This window comes from Somniosus microcephalus, chromosome 15, assembly GCF_052327205.1.
Source record: "Somniosus microcephalus isolate GS21.2 chromosome 15, FLI_Smic_1.0, whole genome shotgun sequence".
NCBI lineage: Eukaryota > Metazoa > Chordata > Chondrichthyes > Squaliformes > Somniosidae > Somniosus > Somniosus microcephalus.
In genome coordinates, this window is record NC_141001.1 from 56,337,031 (window position 1) to 56,358,695 (window position 21,665).

General features: G+C 48.5%; 1 protein-coding gene across 6 annotated transcripts in view; it reads left to right on the forward strand.

Annotated features, from left to right (window-relative positions):
- Positions 1-21,665, forward strand: part of abcc8 (ATP-binding cassette, sub-family C (CFTR/MRP), member 8) — a 581,396-nt gene that overhangs the window by 38,704 nt on the left and 521,027 nt on the right. For all 6 annotated transcript variants that reach the window (XM_086007823.1, XM_086007824.1, XM_086007822.1 and 3 more), the window contains exon 5: positions 11,415-11,657. In XM_086007823.1, the coding sequence (XP_085863949.1) occupies positions 11,415-11,657 (243 nt within the window). The remainder of the gene's footprint in view (positions 1-11,414; positions 11,658-21,665) is intronic.

A 21,665-nucleotide genomic window follows, 5' to 3' on the forward strand; every position in this document is an offset into this window, starting at 1 on the left:
GCAGGTCAGGCAGCATCTGTAGAGAGAGAAACAGAGTTAACACTTCAAGTCGACCTTTCGTCAGGACTGAAAAAAGTTAGAGATGTAACAGATTTTAAGTAAGTGCAGGGGTCGGGAAAGAGGGGGAGGGTAGGAAAGACCAAAAGGGAAAGTCTGTGGGGGTGCTACCAGCTACCGCCGCCGCTAACCTCCCGCTGAATTTTGCAGGAGGCGTTAGCGGCACCGCGCCCGGGCTCTAGGGGATTTGCGCCCCTTAGTGCCCCCGGGGCGCTAACGAGAGGCGCAAACCAACCCAATTTTTCCCCCGAGGTGCTGCTCCTCGAGCTTACATTGAACTTCATTAGAACAGTGTAAAAGGCCGAGGACAGAGAGGTCAGCATGGGAGTGGAGTGGAAAATTAAAGTGACAGTCAACCGGAAGCTCGGGGTCATGCTTACGGACTGAACAGAGGTGTTCCGCAAAGCGGTCGGCCAATCTGTATTTGGTCTCCCGAATGTAGAGTAGACCACATCGTGAGCGTTTTTATTTCAGATTTCCAGTATTTTGCTTTTGTACATAGATTGCCTATGGGGCGTGTGTGATGAGGGGTTGGGGTGGGGTTGGAGGGGGCAGTAGAGAGAGAGAGTGCAGCACAAGGGTGCAGTTCCTTTATGTTGTAAATTTAAATCTAAGATTCCAACATGGAGCATCTGCAGTCTTGGCTTCAATGCTGGCAGGAAACACAAGGAAAGGCATAACACTTCTCAGGGAGGGAAAATCATAGCGGCACAACTTTGGGCACTGATGTGCCTCAATGAATCCGAGACTCAACGTTAATGGAGCAAAGCAAGGCTTTTATTAACTCAGAAAGTAATACACAGTGGAGAAGTGTCTCTCATCCAGAGATCTGCTGTACTGCCTGTGAGACACGCTGGGGCCTGCTTAAGTAGGGGCCAGGTATGGGCGGAGCCCTACACACAATACAATACAGGTGAGGAAATGAAACTGAAACTAAACTCCCCTGCTTGTCACAGTCACAGGCACAATCAAACACAGAGAATACAGAGTGCCTGATGAATGGCATATTTCATCACATTCACCCCTTCTACAGATTTAGTCTGTTCGGGGGTTTGATAGTCCTCTGTGACCGACGTAGCTGTTGTGGTGCCACGGGTGTCGGCTGGGTGTCCCCGGTGGCCTCCTGGGTCTCTGCCGGTGGCGCCGCCAGGGTTGTTGAAGGGGTAGTTGGTGGGGGCACCATTGGTCGATGTTCTTCCGGGGGTGATGAAAGGATAGTGGGTGGGTAAGAGTTGCTGTGATCGTTGTTGCTGTTGTTGTCGTGGTTGTTGTCGTTACCGGCTGGGGCGACGTCTTTTATGGATACGGTGTCCTCCCTTCCGTCGGCGTGCCGGACATACGCGTATTGGGGGTTGGCGTGGAGTAGGTGCACTGACTCCACGAGAGGGTCCGTCTTGTGGCCCCTCACATGCCTTCGTACAAATACCGGACCTGGGGTGGAGAGCCATGATGGCATGGATACGCCTGAGGTGGATTTCCGGGGAAAGACAAACATTCGTTCATGAGGCATGGCATTAGTGGCAGTACACAATAGCGACCGTATCGAATGGAGCACATCTGGGAGGACTTCCTGCCAGCGGGAGATAGGGAGGCCCTTGGTCCTTAGAGCTAGAGTGACTGCTTTCCATACTGTCCCGTTCTCTCGCTCCACCTGGCCGTTACCCTGGGGGTTGTAGCTGGTGGTACGGCTCGTGGCGATCCCCCTGGACAGCATGTACTGGCGTAGCTCTTCACTCATGAAGGACGCCCCCCTATCCGTATGGATGTAGCTCGGCATACCGAACAGGCAGAACAGGCTGTTGAGGCATTTAATGACCGTGGCGCTGGTCATGTCTGGGCAGGGGAAGGCGAATGGGAAACGGGAGTATTCGTCCACAATGTTCAGGAAGTAAACATTGCGGTCGACTGACGGGAGGGGGCCCTTGAAATCTAAGCTGAGCCGCTCAAAGGGCCGTGTAGCTTTGATTAAGTGGGCTCTATCTGGGCGGTAGAACCGAGGCTTGCACTCAGCGCAAGTGCGGCAGTTCCTGGTCAGAGACCGAACTTCCTCAATCGAGTAGGGTAAGTTGCGGGACTTTATGAAGTGGAACAGCCGTGTGACCCCTGGGTGGCAGAGGTCGTTGTGGAGGGTCTGTAGCCGATCCCCGGTGGCGCTGGCACACATCCCTCGTGAGAGGGCGTCGGGGGATTCGTTAAGGGCCCCTGGCCGGTAAATGATGTCATACTTGAAGGTGGAGAGCTCGATCCGCCACCTGAGAATCTTATCATTTTTAATCTTCCCCTTCTGTTTATTATTAAACATAAACGCTACCGACCGTTGGTCGGTAAGTAGGGTGAAGCGTTTGCCGGCTAGGTAGTGGCGCCAGTGGCGCACTGCCTCCACGATGGCTTGGGCCTCCTTTTCCACGGAGGAGTGTCTGATTTCGGGCCCTTGGAGGGTTCTCGAGAAGAAAGCTACGGGCCGCCCCGCCTGGTTGAGGGTGGCCGCCAAGGCAAAGTCAGACGCATCACTTTCCACTTGAAAGGGAGTGCTCTCGTCCACTGCCTGTAGCGTGGCCCGCTCAATATCCCGCTTAATGCTTTTGAAGGCGGCGTGGGCCTCAGCAGAGAGCGGAAAAGAGGATGCTTTCAAGAGGGGGCGGGCTTTGTCGGAGTAGTTGGGGACCCATTGGGCATAATAAGAAAATAACCCCAGGCACCTTTTCAGGGCTTTGGGAGTGTTGGGCAGGGGCAGCTCCCGTAGGGGGCGCAGTCGGTCGGGGTCTGGTCCGATTTCCCCATTCTCCACCACGCTGCCTAGTATGCAGAGGCGCGTGGTGTTGAAAGCGCACTTGTCCTCGTTGTAAGTGAGGTTGAGTTTTTGTGCGGTTTTCAGGAACCTCTCGAGGTTCGACTCGTGATCCTGCTGGTTGTGACCGCAGATGGTGATGTTGTCGAGGTAGGGGAAGGTTGCCTGCAAGTGGTGGTCATCGACCATGCGGTCCATCTCCCTCTGGAAGACCGAGACCCCATTCGTCACCCCAAAGGGGACTCTGAGGAATTGGTAGAGGCGTCCGTTCGCCTCGAAGGTGGTGTACGGGCGGTCCTCTGGTCTGATAGGGAGCTGGTGATACGCTGACTTGAGGTCGATGGTGGAGAACACCCGGTATTGGGCAATTTGGTTCACCATTTCTGATATGCGGGGTAGCGGGTAGGCGTCTAGTTGGGTGTACATGTTGATCGTTTGGCTATAGTCGATCACCATCCGTTTCTTCTCGCTACCCCTCACCACCACCACTTGGGCGCGCCACGGGCTGTTGCTGCGTTCAATAACGCGCTCCCTCAGCAGCCTGTCCACCTCGGTCACGATAAACCGCCTGTCCTCCCAGCTGTACCTCCTGCTTTTGGTCGCTATTGGCCGGCAGTTGGGAGTAAGGTTCGCGAATAGCGAAGGCGGCTTTACCTTCAGGGTAGCCAGACCGCACACTGTGAGGGGCGGCTGGGACCCACCGTAATTGAGTGTGATGCTTTGGTGGTGGCACTGGAAATCTAGGCCCAAGATCACGCTCGCACATAGACTCTTCATGATTAGTAATTTAAAATTATCGTATACAGTTCCGTTAACGGACAATTGTACCGTGCAGTAACCCATAATGGTCGATGTCTGGGTTTTATCAGCCATAGCGATGGTGCCCCGAGCAGGGACCACCGTTAGAGAGAGTTGTTGTGCTAGTTCAGGGTGGATAAAACTCTCCGTGCTTCCACTGTCAATTAAACATTTAACCCCGCACCCGTTTACCTCGATGTCCACCATTGATTTGGGTAGCGGGTGCGGTCTGGTCTGGTCCACTGTGACCGATGCCACTGTAGGGCCCTGATCGAGACAAGATGGCGTCCACGCTGTCTGCTCACAAGATGGCGGACCCCACGAGGTCGGGCAAGATGGCGTCCAAGATGGCCACTCCCACTGCACACACGCGGCGGTGGCGGGTTTTCCAGCGGGGTTCCCTCTGCACACCTTCCCGAAGTGCCCCTTCTTACCGCACTTAAAGCAGGTGGTGCCTTTCGCCGGGCACAGGTTTCTGGTGTGCTTCGGCTGCCCGCAGAAGTAGCAGTTGGGGCCCCGACGCGTCGCGGCTGTCGTAGGGCTTCTGGGGGGAGAGCGGGGCCCTGACGGTGTCGGGCTGCTGGGCGGGGAAGATGCCTTCCAAGATGGCGGCGCCCTTGGTGCACACGTGGCGGCGTGGGCGGCGCGGGCTGAAGAGTAGGCGTCCGAGTTTCTCTGGGCCACATCCAGGGATCGCGCTGTGTCCACAGCCTGTTTCAGGTCCAATCCCGTTTTTTCCAGTAGTATCTGCCGGATGTAAGTGGAGCTGAGGCCTGTGATAAAGGCATCACGAACAAGCTCGTCAGTGTACACTGCAGCTTTTACATCTTGGCACTTGCAGTCTTTGCCAAGCGTTTTCAGGGTGACTAGGAACTCATCCAGCGATTCCCCAGGTCGCTGTGTGCGAGTAGCGAACAGATGCCTAGCGTACACCTCGTTCGTAGGCTGCTGGTAATGCGCCTTTAGGATGTCGCAGGCGGCCGGGTACGTGTCGGCGTCTTGGATGAGGGGGTAAACCCGGTGGCTTACCCAATTCTGCAGGATTCCGAGTTTCATACTTTCAGCGTCCGTAGCGTCTGTGATGGCTGCGGAATTGTCCAGGAAGAATTCCATACACTTAAACCTGTGTCCGAATCGTGCCGATGCGTCCGATGCATGCGGGTCCAAATCCAAACGTTCGGGTTTCAAGAGTTGATCCATTGCGTTGAAAATTGAGTTAATAAAATTGATGTGCCTCAATGAATCCGAGACTCAACGTTAACGGAGCAAAGCAAGGCTTTTATTAACTCAGAAAGTAATACACAGTGGAGAAGTGTCTCTCATCCAGAGATCTGCTGTACTGCCTGTGAGACACGCTGGGGCCTGCTTAAGTAGGGGCCAGGTATGGGCGGAGCCCTACACACAATACAATACAGGTGAGGAAATGAAACTGAAACTAAACTCCCCTGCTTGTCACAGTCACAGGCACAATCAAACACAGAGAATACAGAGTGCCTGATGAATGGCATATTTCATCACAGGTACCATCCAACATCTGAAACAAAAATGGTGATCTGGTTTTGGAAGCAGGTTGCCCTGATCACAGCGTTGGTGCATGTGGTGGGGTAAAGCTAAAGAATGGATAAAATACACCAACATGCTGGCGAGATGGGAGAATGTAAAACGAAAGAAAGACTTGCATTTATGTAACGGAGTGATTATCCGCACAAACACTTTTGCAGCCTTCTGCGCATGCGCACTGTTTATCAAAGCCACGCGTGCGCAGTACCCAATAGTTGCGGCCTGCTGCGTGGGCCACGTTTTCCTCTGTGGGAGAAGACCAGTCGGGGATCTGTTGGTGGCCGGGGAGGAAGGGAGAGGATCGAAGGGGAGAGAGAGAGAGGGGAGATCGGAGGGGGGTGGAGATAGGGGTCGAGATAGAGGAGATCAGTGGGGGGAAGAGAGAAGGAGAGAGAGAGAGAGGGGAGATCAGCAGGGGGAGAGAGAGGAGGGGGAGAGAGAGAGAGGGGAGGGTGAGAGAGAGAGGAGGGAGAGAGAGAGAGGAGGGAGAGAGAGAGAGGGGAGGGTGAGAGAGAGAGGAGGGAGAGAGAGAGAGAGGAAGGGGGAAAGTGAGGGAATTGGGGGGATAGACAGAGGGTGAGAGAGAGGGAGAGAGAGAGGAGGTGGAAAAGTGAGGGGATCGGGGAGGATAGACAAGGTGAGAGAGATGAGGGAGAGAGGAAGGGGGAAAGTGAGGGGATCGGGAGGGATAGACAGGGTAAGAGAGAGAGGAGGGACAGTGAGAGAAAGGGGGGAAAGTGATAGGATCGGGGGGATAGACAGAGGGTGAGAGAGAGGAGGGGGAAAAGTGAGGGGGTCGGGGGATAGACAGAGAGAGAGAGAGAAAGGGGTCAGAGAGAGAGGAGGGGAGAGAGAGGATTGAAGGGTGAAGAGAGAGGATCAGAGGGGGGGGGTAGAGGGGGTCAGGACCTGGGGGTGGGGTAGAGAAGGTTAGGAACTCGGGGTGGGAGGGTAAAGAGCATGGAGAACACAGTGGGGATGGGGGAAGAACGTGATCCAGGTCTAAAGGGGTGGGGGGAATGAGAGCGAGAACGTGTTCCAGATGGTAAGATGGATCACGTTCTTCCAACCCCACCCCCTTTACACCAGCACCATGTTCTCTCGCTCCTCCCCCGAGACCTGGTTGATTTCTCATAAAGCTCGGTGCATGTGTGGCAAGTTACATCATTGGACTGGATGAAATCCGGAAGTCATGACACTCTTACTATACACTTCACACCCTATAAACCTGTTAACAATCCGTGACCCACACACAATGCTCCATCTATAGGGCGGGGTGAGGAGTCAGGAATTTGTTGGGGGGAGAAGGTTCGGAACCAGAGGGGGGGGCAGAAACTTGGGCAGGGGAAGAAGGTCAGGAACCCGTGGGGGGGGGAGGGGGAAGAAGGTCAGGAACCCGTGGGGGGGGGGAGGGGGAAGAAGATCAGGAACTTGCGGTGGGGGGGGGAAGTTCAGGAACTCGGGGGGGGGGGGCGAGAAGGAGGTCAGAAACTTGGGGGGGGTAACGAACTTGGGCTGGGGAAGAGGTCAGGAACTCGTGGGGGGAGGAGGCCAGGAACTTGTGGGGGTGGGGGGAAGGTCACGGTTGGGAAGTTGTTAGAGAGGGAAAAGGTCAGAAACTCGGGGGTTGTGAGGAAGGTTAGGAGCTTGTTGTGGGGGCAGGAACTTGTTTGGGGGGTGGGAGAAGATCTTAACCCACGAGGTTGTCTATTCTATGTGAGCTCTGTTCTGTCTGGAGCCTGGCAGTCAGAATGGCTGAAATTACACTTTGCAAAGAAATTGATTACTTAGGCAGGATCTAATTACACATTCCAGAGAAACTGCTGGGTGTGTCTTGTCCTCCAATGGAACCAATCAGAAATCAGGTCTTGTCCTCCAAGGAGACCAATCAGAAATCTGGTGTTGGAAATAATCGCAACCTTTATATAGCACTTTTCACGACCTCAGGATGTCCCAAAGTGCTTTACATACTTAAATATTGGCCAGGACGACAGGGATAATTCCCCTGTTCTTTGAAATAGTGCCATGGGATCTTTTACATCCAGCTGAGAGAGTAGACGGGGCCTCTGTTTTAACGTCTCATCTGAGAGACGGCACCTCTGACAGTGCAGCACTCCCTCAGCACGGCACTGGAGTGTCAGCCTAGATTTTTGTGCTCAAGTCTCTGGAGTGGAGTGGAGTGGAGTGGAGTTCTGACTCAAAGGTGAGCGTGCTACCCACTGAGCCACAGCTTACACATAAGTACAAATGTAACTATACAAATATGATATAAAATATGTAAAAGGCAACATATCACTTTGGTTGAAAAATCGCAAGACAGTAACCACCAATATATCCTGTACTATTCCACTCAGGCCATATTAACTCTCACGCTTTGTAATCAGTTCCATTAAATTCCTCAGACAGGTTCCCCACTACTACAATCGCAATAGAATCTTAATAAAGCAACTCCAGTAACTCTTGTACTCATTATTATTTGGATAAAATAAATAAGTGTGTTTCAGGGTTGCAACATACCTTGGCAACATAACATCAAGAACTCAAACCTTGCCTCCATGGTTTCTGATATTGTGTGAACCCCACAATGTACTGCAGCTTTTTAGCACACTCTTCAAAGTTTATAGAGAAAATTACTGTACTTACAAAAAAATGTTTTAATTGGTTCTTTTATAAATGCATCATTTGTCTAAGCTGAGTGGAGACCATTAAATCAGAATCTTCACCCTGTAAAGTTGCTCATGGCATCACTTCCCATGCATTCCAAAGCAGATCCACTGAAATCAGTGGAGGTCATGAATCCAGATCAGCCGAATATAATTAATAAAATGATGATACAGACTGGTTGGGCCAAATGGTATGTTTCCATGCTGTAAATTTTAAGTCTTTTAAAGTATAATGCAAATATTTTGAACATTGCTTTTGAAAGCATTAACTATTGGTGATTTGTCGTATCAAATTAATTCAAAAACAGCTAAAGTATTGTTGGTTACAGAATCTCACCTGTTCTCCTTATCAGATGCCGTTTATTGGGATTATGTGATATTCTAAAGTAAAAAGGCTGATTTCTGAAGAATTAACTGAATATGAAGTAAGGAACTTAAAAGCAATTGCATTTATGTAGTGCCCTTCAAGTATTCATTCAGCATGTCCAAAAGTACATCACAGCCAATGAAGTACTTTTGAAATGTAATCACTTTTGGAATTTGTAATGCCAGCAAACATTGAACTATAATGAACCAGAACAGATAAGAGAAGTCAGCATAGGGGAACTTCTAGGCAGTAGCGATCTCAACATTATAAGGTTTCAGATACAAGACATAATTAAGACAAAGACCAAAGTAATAAATTGGAAAAAAGCTGATTTTATGGGGATGAGAATGGAACTAGGGAAAGTAAACTGGAAAAATTTACTGACAAACATAGAAATAGGCCAGCAGTGAGAAACATTTAAAATGGTGATCAGTAGAGTCCAGGGGAAATATATTCAACTAAAAAGCAAGAACAAACTAGCCAGTAATTACATACGATGGCTGAATAACAAAATAAGGGCAAAATTGAAACTAAAGAAAAGATATACACTAAGTACATAGATAACAAAGGAGAGGATGACAAAAGGAACATGAAAAGGTTAGAAAAGAAGTCAAAAAAACAATTAGGAAGGCAAAGAGAAACTACACAATTAAATTATCAAGGAATACAAAGAGAAATAGTAAAGTATTCTACAGACACACAAATCAGGATAGGGATAAAGCCATTAAGGGACACACACATTAAACTCACAGGTAATGACAGCGAAATGGCAGAAATATTAAATAATTACTTTACCTCAGTATTTACTAGGGAGACTAATTTGGTGGACATGACATTAGAAGAAGAAATCAAAAAAGATAGAAAGATATTTAAGATAGAAAGAGGGGAGATAATTGATAACCTAATCAAACTTAGAGAGGATAAAACCCCTGTTCCAGATGGATTGCATCCACACATGTTAAAAGAAGTTAGGAAAGAGATAGCAGTGCTACTATTACATATTTATAAAAATTCATTAGAAAAGGGAATGGTGCCAGATGGCTGGTAGACAGCTAATGTGATTCCTATGCTTAAAACGGGAGATAGAACAAGTCCAGGGAGCTAAAAAATTAGCTTAAAGTCGGTGGTAGGAAAGATAATGGAATCGTTACTCAAAGATGTACTAGAGATTAGTCAGCACGAATTTTAAAAGGGAAGGTCATGCTTGACCAACTTTATTGAATTCTTTGAAGAAGTAACAGAAAGGGTAGATGAAGTACTGCAGTCGACGCAATATATTTGGATTTCCAAAAGGCCATTAATAAGGTACCGCATAGTAGACTCATGCCTAAGCTCAGAACATGTGGAGTAGGGGTAAGTAGCAGAATGGGTAGTAGGCTGGCTACAGAACAGAAAATAGAGAGTAGGGGTTAAAGGTAGTTCCTCAGTGTGGCAAAAGGTGGGAAGTGGTGTTTCACAGTGCTCAGTGAACTGTTGTTCACCATTTATATAAAAGACTCAGGAATCAGAAGTACAATTTCAAAATTTGCAGAGGACACCAAATTGATGGGTATAGATAATACAGAGGAGGACTGCGACAAAATAAAGGAAGGCATTAATAATCTTCCAGAATGGATGTGTAATTGGCAAATGAACTTCAATATAGATAAGTGTGAGGTGGTAGGAAAAATAAGGAAGCCACATACTCCTTGGAAAATAAGTCTGTAAATGGGATAGAGAGCAAAGGAATCTGGGGGTACAGATACACAAATCACTAAAGTAACAATGCAGGTTAATAAGGCCATTTAAAAATGCAAACAAAGCACTGGGGCTCATTTCTGGAGGGATAGAATTGAAAAGCAGAGAAGGTATGTTAAACTTGTATTGAACCTTGGTCTGACCACACAGAGTACTGTGAACCGTTCTGGTCTCCATATTATAAAAAGGATATACAGGTACTGGAGAAGATGCATAAATGATTTACTAGAATGATACCAGAACTGAGAGGTTATACCTATCAGGACAGATTGAACAGGCTGGCGCACTTTTTTCTAGAAAAAGAGAAGACCTGATAGAAGTCTTTAAGATTATGAAAGGGTTTAATAGGGTAGACGTAGAGAAGATGCTTCCATTTGCAGGAAAAGACCAGAACTAGGGACCATATATATAAGATAGTCACTAATAAATCCAATCGGGAATTCAGGAGAAACCTCTTTACCCAGAGAATGATTAGAATGTGAAATCGCTACCACAAGTTGAGGTGATTCGTATAGATGCATTTAAGGGGAAGCTAGATAAACACATGAGGAAGAAAGGAATAGGATATGTTGATGGGGTTAGATGAAGAAAGGTAGGAGAAGGCTTATGTGGAGCATAAATACTGGCATGGACCTGTTTCGTCAAATGGCCTGTTTCTGTGCTGTAAATATTATCTAATATTCAGGACAGATGCACTGGATATGATGCAAATATCAGATATGAACTGAACATGTGGGATGGATCTAGATATACCAGAAATGAGAGATATAATTCATATATGCCTTATTATGATTGATCTCTTTGTCAAAATTCTTCTTTGCCATGAGTTGACTTGGGCATGATTTTCATACTAAATGAAGTTTGCTTATTCCTTCAGGCTAAGAATCCATTATGGAATTCTATTAAGTAAATTTAAGTAGAAGGATAGCGTTCACCTCAACCGGAGTAGAGCTGGAGGCGCTATATTTGCTCTCAGTGTTCTCAAATGAAAGGGGGAGAAATTCGCCTGTATTTCTATTGATGATTGCTATTTAGTGACCCTTGCTGGAAGATGCATGTGTGTGGGTATGCATGTCTGTCTGTGTGCACGAGAGAGGACAGAAATAGCTTCTGCTGTGATGCTGCTCCACAGTCACAAAGCCTGCTGAAACCCACAAGGTCTGGACTCACACAGGAAGGATGGTCACCTGAGTGAGGTTCTAGAGGGCTATCAAATAACATGGAACTCCACCTCAGTTACATTCAGCACCTTCAGGAAAGGAGGGAATAGAAATGGAAAAGAAATGTTGAACAGTGTGTGCATGCACCTTTTGCGTTATGATGTTAACAAAAGAATACTAATGATTCTTAATTTGCTGTAATCAGGAAATATTGTAAACTTTCAACTTCATCACTGTTTATGCAGAAACAATCATTAACTCGGGTATTCCTTTTCCTGCTTTAGCGCTATATTTTCTACAAACATTCGCGAGAGGTGAAACCTCCTGAAGACCTGCAGGATTTGGGTGTCAGATTCTTACAACCATTTGTGAATCTACTCTCCAAAGGCACTTACTGGTGGATGAACACCTTCATAACAACAGCACATAAAAGACCTATTGACCTTAAAGACATTGGCAAGCTGCCTTTTGCCATGAGAGCTGTGACCAATTATATGCACCTAAAGGATGCGTACGAAGCACAAAAGGTAGAGCACTCAAATATTTGAAAGTTTATTGTTCAGTTTTACATTCTGTGTTTTTTTTAATGATTTTAGTGCTGTGTGTTGGGCTCTGTTGACTATTCAGTGGGCAACTACTCTACGAGACTTGGCACTGGGCCATGTACATCAGGATGTTCATAGGCTCAGCTGCAAGTCTATGCTGTGAAAGCCGATCTCATCCAGGATAGGGGTGGAAGTGCCACAAATTACCTCAGTGCCTCCAAGCTAGGAAAGGGAAAATCAGCCAGATTCCCTGCTTCTGATCGCATAACAGTGACACCTGTTGCAAGGCATTCATGTGTCTTCTTCTCTTCTTTTTAGGCAGTCCCTCGGAACCGAGGATGACTTGCTTCCACATTAAAATGAGTTCTCAGATGACTGATGAGTCCAATGTGGGACCTACAGTCTCTGTCACAGGTGGGGCAGACTGTGGTTGAAGGGGCGGGTGGGTGGGGTGCTTGGGTTGACGTGTGCTCCTTGCGCTGCCTGTGCATGGCTTCCGCTTGCTCCTGGCGAAGAGACTCGAGGTGTTCGGCGCCTTCCCGGATGCTTCTCCTCCACTTTGTGCGGTCTTGGGCCAGGGATTCCCAGGTGTCGGTGGGGATGTTACACTTTTTCAAGGAGGTTTTGAGGATGTCCTTGAAGCGTTTCCTCTGCCCACCTGGGGCTCTCTTGCCATGCCGGAGCTCCGAGTAGAGCGCTTGTTTTGGGAGTCTCGTATCAGGCATGTGGACAATGTGACCCGTCCATCGGAGCTGATTGAGCGTGGTCAAAGCTTCGATGCTGGGGATGTTGGCCTGAGCAAGAACACTAACGTTGGTGCGCCTATCCTGCCAATGGATTTGCAGGATCTTGCGGAGGCAGCGTTGGTGGTACCTCTCCAGTGCTTTGAGGTGCCTACTGTACATGTGTAAACATTAGGTGAGGACCAGCTCTGGCTTGGCTTTGAAGTCCTACAATGGTTAAGCAGCCGACTGACGCTCACCGTTTTAAATTCATACCAGAACAATGGCCAATTAGGCGAGTACCACAACTTACGGAGCAGTTCCCCAGCATGAGCCTCCACCCTCAGAGGAGGAGTGTAAAAACAGGGAGAAAAAGTATTGATAGCAGAGGCTAGTTTATTTGGCATTAATGTTTCTAGATCAATTTATCAATAAACCTGTTACAAATATTTAATTGTCTAAAAAAGGTGTAGGTTCCACAAATCCAAGAAACTGGTTGATAAAATGATTAGCAGATTTTGTTCATAACAGATATAATTTGTAAGGTTTCTGGCTTAGTGACAAAGCCAAAGGGTTGATTTTCCAAATATGAGTGGCTGGTGGGTGAGAGTCCATCATGTATCAGGAGATTCTTAAAAATGTCATTCAACTAATTGATTTGAATCTTATCAACAAAACATCCACTGCCTGTAAGTGGGTGAATTTAATGATTTGATCCATTTCACTGACAAAGTCACGATTAAACTGACGCTATTCACTTGGAGAGAATAGCCCCATTGTTTTACCACCATTCTGTTTGTTGCAGGAGGGAGAAGGGTTCCTCAGTGGCAAATAATTCTGCTGTGACCATTGGCACGGCGTCTAGGGGCTGAGCCTAAACACCATCCCCCCACCCGCCCAGCAGACCCCGCATGCGCACCAGATGTTGCATCCGCACATGTGCCTATACAGAGCCTGCGGCCTGTGGCTGGAAGCACGTTTCCTCCCTGTTGCCAGCTGTTTTCTATCAGCTTGCTTGCTTGCCTGGAGAATGTCAAGAGATTGGAGGTGGGGTGGGGGTCAAGGAGATTGGAGGGGGATAGAGAAGATTAGAGGAGGGAGAGAGGAAAGCAGAGTAGGGAGAGAGGAGATTAGAGCGGGGGAAGAGAGGTGATCAGAGTGGGGAGAGAGCAGATCGGCCGGGGGGGAAGAAGATATTGAGGCAGCAGGGAGGAGATCAGAAATTGCTGGACCGCTGTGACACCCTGCAAGCCCCTTTCGACACTCGTAACCCCAGCCACGATGAGCGCAGTCTGACCTTGCGTGGCAACATGCTGAGACTGCAGGAGAGCAGTCTGCGCTTCCACTGCAGCACTGAGACGTTGGGTCCAACATTCCCTTTAAGTTGCGTGGCTTCGCAGCTGTCTCGAGGTCCCACGCAGCTGGTGAGCTGGCTTCCCAATGCAAAAAAACATGCATGTGTGGAAGTTTGAATGGGCCGCGCAGCTCAATAAAGGGGCCGTGCGGCGCAAATAACATAAGGGGGAGCATTGGTTAAGTCATTTCCCCTGTGCTGCAATGGAAGCTGCGAGATCGCCCATCATACCCAGCATCATCTTTGGGTCCACAAGGTCTCTCATAGAGTTGCCCATCATTCCCATCCTGGAAATCATGGGCCCCAAGCTCTATGCAAAACCCCGTCCAATGTTGGAGCCGGACTCCTCCATGCTCCTTGACATTGACGAGGCTCTCTGGCAGGCTTGCCTTCGCACCTAGCATTTCTGAGTGCATGCCCATCACCCTTCTTCTGAAGGCTGCCCCATCAAGGCCATCATCTGAATCCTGTAGAGCAGAACTCAGGTGCAAACTCGTCCTCCGGGGACCTGGCAGCCGAGCTACCCTTTCCCCCTGGCCTGGCTGCAGCCCACTCATGCCCGGTGACTCACCACGAGCCGATCCTGGCTCTAAATTACCCTCTAAACACACGTAGTGTCATTTTCTGAGCTGGTGTCTGCGAGTATCAGATGCAGTGCCGATGTATCTTCTTCTTCTCCATCACTTACCTCCACAACTTCAGGGACAGGCTGGCCAGTTTGGAGTACTTGCATATCTGAAAGTAGAAAGGCACAAGGGTAGGGTTGGGGTGGGGGTGCGGGGGGGGGGGCAGGGGTGGTGGGAAAGGAAAATATGCATACTTACACCATAAGCAGCTTGTAAGTGAGATGAGATTGTGGGATGAGAGGGTAGTGGGAGGAGTGAAGAAGGATTAGGTATGAGCATACAGTCATCATCAGCAATGCTTTCCACTTCTCTGCTCACCACGGACTCTCAAAGCCGCTCCAATGATGTGCAGCACTGCTTCCTCCAGGTCCGTCAGGTTGTCAAGTCTTGCTTGGTCGCCTCCCGTTTGCTGGTGCTCTCTCCGGTTGTGAGCCACCTTGGCCTGCAAGAAAAAGGGAAGTGTGTCAGTGAGTGTGGGGCAATGTGTTTGGGTGATGTGCCTGCCATGTTTGAATAGCTGGCAGTGTGTGCAAGGGGTGAGATGTGGGTGTGAGTCTTGCAGCAGTGGTAAGTGTATGAGGGTGAAGTGAAGCTATGATTGTGAGGTATAAGTGGTGCTAGCTAGAGATTGTTGGTAGGTGAATGATGGGGGTGTGGTGCATTGAGCAGTGTGTGAGGCTTGTGGTGCAGATGGTGGGATATGGCATTTGCTGATGCATTCACTGTCATTGACCACTCGTGTGAGGTCATTAAAATGTTTGCGGCACTGGGGCAACACTTGTTGCAGTGACAGATTGAGCGAGCTCCTCCCAGATCCTTCTTGTGGTCAATCTTGAAGGCCTCTTGCTCCCCTGCAGGTAGAGGAAGTACCAGTGTTGTTGACCCCCCCAGGACCAAGGTCTCCAGTGCCACATCAGAAAATTGTTTTGTCCTTTCGGCTGTTGGGCCATGGCTTCCTTTCATTTGATAATGAGGTGCTTCTGCAACAAGCACCTCCCCTTTAAATAGTGGAGAGAGTCTAGGCTAAACTTTATTGTCTAGTAGACTGAACCCGATATTGGCCCCCCATTGAGCACTAAGCCAATCAACAGCACGTTTAGCGCTGAGATCAGCGTTGCAATCATCATGTAAATAAGCAGGCAGCATGAATTCTGCGTGCTGCCTGCACCACTTAGAATGGGCGCAGGTAAATAGCGCATGGGGCGATGTCCCCGCCCGTTTTCGGGCCTTCTCCAATTTCTACACGAATATATACAATATCTACTGCACTAGCTTCATCAACCCTCTCTATTACTTCATCAAATAACTCAATCAGGTTAGTCAGACATGATTTGCCTTTATCAAATCCGTGCTGGAAGCCCATGCTTCTCCAAGTGAGAATTAATTTTGTCCTTGACAATGGTCTCAAGTAGTTTTCCCACCACTGTGTTAGTCTGATTGGCCTTTTGTTACCAGGTTTAACCCTCTCTTCCTTTTTTGAATAACAACATATGCAATCCTCCCGTCCTCTGGCAGCACTCCAATATTCAAGGAGGATTAAAGATTGTGGTCAGAGCTTAAGCTATCTCCGTCACAGCTTCCTTCAGCAACCAAAGATGCATCCCATCCAGACTGGGTGACTTGTGACTAAACAGCTGAAGCAACATAGACAGAGCTAAGTTCTCCCACAACAAATTGATCAGGTTAAAGCTCCGCAGTCCTGCCACATCCAGTCGTGAATAGTGGTGGGCAATTAAACAACTAACAAGAGGAGGCGGCTCCATGAACATCCCCACCCTCAACAATGGTGGAGCCAAACATGAGTGCAAAAGACAAAGCTGAAGGATTTGCAACCATCTTCAGCCAGAAATGTCGAGTGGATGATCTATCATGGCCTCTTTCTGAGGTTCACACCATCACAGAAGCCAGTCTTCAGCCAATTTACTTCAATCCATGTGCTATCAAGAAAGGGAATGGTGCTTGCAAGAGGGAAGAGCAGCTTGCAGGCGGGAGAGAGGAGGATGGAGAGGGGTGAGAGGAATCATAGAATGGTTACAGCACGGAAGAAGTCCCATTCCCTTGCCCTTTCCCTGTAGCCTGCAAAAATGTTCTTTCAGATACTTATCCAACTCCCTTTTGAAAGATAAGATTGAGTCTGCCTCTACCACCCTTTCAGGTAGCGCATTCCAGATCATAACCACTTGCTGCTTACATTTTTTGTTTCTTACATCGCCTTTGGTTGTGTTGCCAATCAACTTAAATCTGTGTCCTCTGGTTCTCGACCCTTCTGCCAATGTGAACAGGTTCCCTCTATCTACCCTGTCCAGACCCCTCATGATTTTGAACACCGCTATCAAATCTCCTCTCAAACTTTTCTGCTCTAATGAGAACAACCCCAGCTTCTCCAGCCGATCAACGTAACTGAAGTCCCTCATCCCTGGAACCATTCTTGTAAATCTTTTCTGCACCTTCTCTTAAGGCCTTCACATCCTTCCTAAAGTGCGGTGCCCAGAATTGGAAACAATACTCCTGTTGGGGGCCGAACCAGTACTTTATAAAGGTTCATCATAATTTCCACACTCTTGTACTCTATACCTCTATTTATGAAGCCCAGGATCCCGTAAGCCTTTTTAACTGCTTTCTCAACCTGCCCTGCCACCTTCAATGATTTGTGCACACATACCCCTAGGTCTCTCTGTTCATGTACCCCCTTTAGGATTGGACCATTTAGTTTATATGTCCTCTCCTCATTCTTTTTACCAAAATGTATCATTTCGCACTTCTCTGCGTTAAATTTCATCTGCCACGTGTCCGCTCATTTCACCAGCCTGTCTATGTCTTCCTGAAGTCTATCACTCTCCTCCTCACTGTTCACTATACTTCCAAGTTTTGTGTCATCTGAAAATTTTGAAATTGTGCCCTGTACACCCAGTTCCGAGTCATTAATATATATCAAGAAAAGCAGTGGTCCTAGAACCGACCCCTGGGGAACACCACTGTGTACCTTCCTCCAGTCTGAAAAACAACCATTCACCACTACTCTCTGTTTCCTGTCACTTAGCCAATTTTGTATCCATTATGCCAGTGTCCTTTTTATTCCATGGGGTTCAACTTTGCTGGCAAGCCTAATATGTGGCACTTTGTTGAACGCCTTTTGGAAATTCATGTACACTACGTCAACCGCATTACCCTCATCAACCCTCTCTGTTACCTCATCAAAGAACGCAATCAAGTTGGTTAAACACGATTCAGCTTTAACAAATCCATGCTGGATTAAATCACACCTTATCCAAGTGACTGTTAATTTTGTCCTTGATTACTGTTTCTAAAAGCTTCCCCACTACCGAGGTTAAACTGACTGGCCTGTTATTACTGGGTTTAACTTTATACCTTTTTTTGAACAATGGTGTGACATTTGCAATTCTCCAGTCCTCTGGCACCAGCCCCGTGTCTCTGGAGGATTGAAATATTATGGCCAGTACTTCCACGATTTCCGCCCTCAATTTCCTCAGCATCCTAGGGTGCGGCACATTCTCTGAACTCGGCAATGTTAGCGCTGTGTGTTCTCTGAACTCGGCAATGTGAGCGCTGTGTGTTCTCTGAAAACAGCAATGTGAGCGCTGTGCGTTCTCTGAACTTGGTAGTGTGAGGGCTGTGTGTTCACTGAACTCGGCAATGGGAACTCTTTCTGTTCTCTGAGCTCGGTATTGTGAGCGTTGTGCGTTCTCTGAACTCGGTAGGGTGAGTGCTGTGTGTTCTCTGAACTCGGGAGTGTGAGCGCTGTGCATTCACTAAACTCAGCAATGTGAGGGCTGTGTGTTCACTGAACTTGGTAGTGTGAGCGCTGTGTGTTCTCTGAACTCAGCAATGTGAGCGCTGTGTGTTCTCTGAACTCGGTAGTGTTAGCGCTGTGTGCTCTCTGAACTCGGGAATGTGAGCGCTGTGTGTTCTCTGAACTCCGCAGTGTGAGTGCTGTGCATTCTCTGAACTCGGTAGTGTGAGTGCTGTGCGTTCTCTGAACTCGGTAGTGTGAGCGTGCTGTATTCTCTGAACTCGGTAGTGTTAAATCCGTGTATCTTGATGTGTGTCCTTCAATAACTAGACAAGAGACTGCAGAGAACAATCAACAGGTGCATACTGGATGAGGGTTACTCTAAAACTAACTGTACAGATCCCTACTCAGGGTTATATACAGGTGTGGTCACTGCCGGTACTACAGTATACAGGAGCTGTAAAAAGTGGTTCTCCCCTTAAAGGTACATACACTACAATTCCTCCCCTTTTAGATTAACAGTACCATAACATTCATTTAACAATTAAATATTAACTAATTACAATTAACACTTTTAACATGCAACATTAGCTGAAAATAGTTTATTTATAAATTCAGTCTTTGGGGAGGCTTCCTGATCCTTTCTGGATAGCGCCTTTCCTGAGTGTCTTGCTCTTGGTGCGGAGGCGATTCTGGCCCCCTGTCGTCGGTTGGTTCATCAGCTTCCGATGCTACTGTTTCTGGGGTAGATGCTACCTGTATGTCGGGTTCATCACCAGGTACGCGAGACATGGGGTTGACTCATTCCTGTGACTCTAGGATCTGGTCAACATGGCGTCTCACAATGTTCTCCCCAACATCCACTGTGTACATTAGTGGCCCCTGCCGTGTGCATATCGTTCCTGGTTGCCATTTCTCTGTTCGGTAGTCGCGGGCCAAGACTGGTTGCCCTACATTGAAGCTCCTTGTCGGCTTCTCATTGATGTGCTGGAATTGCTTATTTTCAACATCTCTTCGTACATTTGGTCTGAGCAAATCCAGACGAGATCTCAACCTTCGGTTAAAGAACATCATGGCCGGGGTCTGGTTGGTGACTGCATGTGTCGCATTTCTGTAGGCTAACAGAAAATTGTCCACCTTATGCTGCAGTGGAATGTCGTCATCGCACATGGCCCTTACTGCTTTTTTAAAGGTTTGTACGAACCTCTCAGCCAATCCATTTGTGGCTGGATGATACGGGGCGGATGTGTAATGCCTTACCCCATTCCTTTTCATAAATCTTCGAAACTCTTCGGACACAAACTGTGGTCCGTTATCAGAGCAAATCTGCTCTGGCAAGCCGTTCCTGGCAAATATGGTCCGTAGGACTGCAATAGTTTTCTCCGTGGTGGTGGAGGACATTTTGATCACCTCAGGCCATTTCGAGTGCGCATCCACGGCTATTAAAAACATTGAGTTCATGAATGGACCAGCAAAATCAATATGCACCCGTTGCCATGGAGATGAGGGCCACTCCCATGGGTGTAGAGGGGCATGTGGTGGTGCATTCTGGACCTTCTGGCATCCTGAACAGCTCTTTGTCAGGTCCTCGATTTGCTGATCGATCCCCGGCCACCACACATAAGCCCTAGCAAGGCTTTTCATTTTCACCCCTCCCAGATGGCCTTCGTGAAGCTCATTGAGCACTCTCTCCCTTAACTTGAGTGGAATTACCACTCGGGATCCACACATCAAGGTCCCCTGGCATACTGACAGCTGTTCTCTTCTGGATGAGAATGCTGGCAACAGTGAGTCGCCATGTGTTGGCCATCCCTTCACCGTCAAGCCATATACCCGAGACAGTGTCGTGTCATTTCGGGTCTCCTTCTCTATATCAGCGTTAGTTACTGGCAAGCGTTCAATTATAGTCGAATAAAATATTTCGACAGGGTCCACTGCTGGTGCTTCCTCCGCAGTAGGCAGTGGCAGGCGTGATAGCCCATCAGCGTTTCCATGCTGTTTCGTGCCCTTATACTCGATTTCATATTGGTTCGCCCCTAGAAAAAGGGACCATCTTTGTAGCCGTTGCGCAGTTATCACCGGAATGCCCTTCTTTGGATTAAAGATGGAGACAAGTGGTTGGTGGTCAGTCAGCAAGGTGAACTTCTGCCCGTGCAGATAGTGGTTGAACTTTTTCACTCCCCACACTAGGCTGAGGGCCTCCCTGTCAATCTGGGCGTAGTTACGCTCGGCTGAGGTTAGTGACCGAGACGCAAAGGCTACCGGCCTCTCCGAGCCATCCGGGAATTTGTGCGACAGCACCGCTCCAATGCCATAGGGTGATGCATCACACGTCAACCGAATTGGTAGTGCTGGGTTGAAATGAGCCAACACCTCTTTTGATGTGATCAATTCGTTGCACTTCTGGAAAGCTCGTTTACATTCGTCATTCCACTTCCATGGTACCCCCGTTTGCAGTAGGGTGTTCAGTGGGTGTAGTACTGTAGACAAATTCGGCAAGAACTTATGGTAGTACTTCACCAGCCCGAGGAACGACCTCAGTTGTGACATATTTTCCGGTGCTGGAGCCTTGACTACTGCCTCAATCTTTTCAGGGGACTTATGTAACCCCTCATCATCAATAACGTGGCCACAATACGAGATCTGCTTCTGGAAAAACTCGCATTTGTGGCGATTAGCTCGGAGCCCATATCCCTTCAATCTAGTGAGCACCTGCTCCAGGTTGGCGAGGTGATCACTGTCATTTTCGCCCGTGACCAGGATGTCGTCCAAATAACACTGGGTCCCTGGAATCCCTTGCAGGACTTGATCCATTGCCCATTGCCCTTTGCCAAATAGCCGGAGCTGGTGCTACCCCGAACACCAGCCGGTTGTATTGGTAGAGACCTTTATGAGTGTTGATCGTGAGGTACTGTTTCGAGGCTTCTTCTACCTCCATTTGCAGGTACGCCTGGGCCAGATCAATCTTCGTGAAGCATTTCCCTCCAGATAGCGAGGCAAAAATATCTTCAATCCGCGGAAGCGGATATTGTACAGTGTGAAGGACTGGGTTCACTGTCACCTTAAAGTCCCCACAGATGCGAACCTTCTTTGGTTCCCCAGGTGTATTACTCAACGACCTCTTCATTACAGGAATGATGGGTGTAGCCCACTCGCTCCAGTCCACTTTGGACAGTACTCCTGAACGTTCCAAACCTTCCAGCTCTGCTTCGACTGGCTCAAAATGGCGTCTCCCGCGCTCTCCCTTCTTCTCCGCTGTGGCTCAAAATGGCGTCTCCCGCGCTCTCCCTTCTTCTCCGCTGCGGCTCAAAATGGCATCTCCGACGCTTTCCTTTCTTCCCCGCTGACGCTGCTCGCCCCCTGAAAACTGCCTCTCTCTCTCGTTGACGCCGCTCGGTCCTGAACAGCGGCTGCGCCCTGTGCGCTCTACCCTCTCTCTTCTCGCATCGACGCCGCTCGGTCCTGAACACCGGCTGCGCCCTGTGCGCTCTACCCTCTCTCTGCTCCCGTCGACGCTGCTCGGCCTTTTCCTGTGCC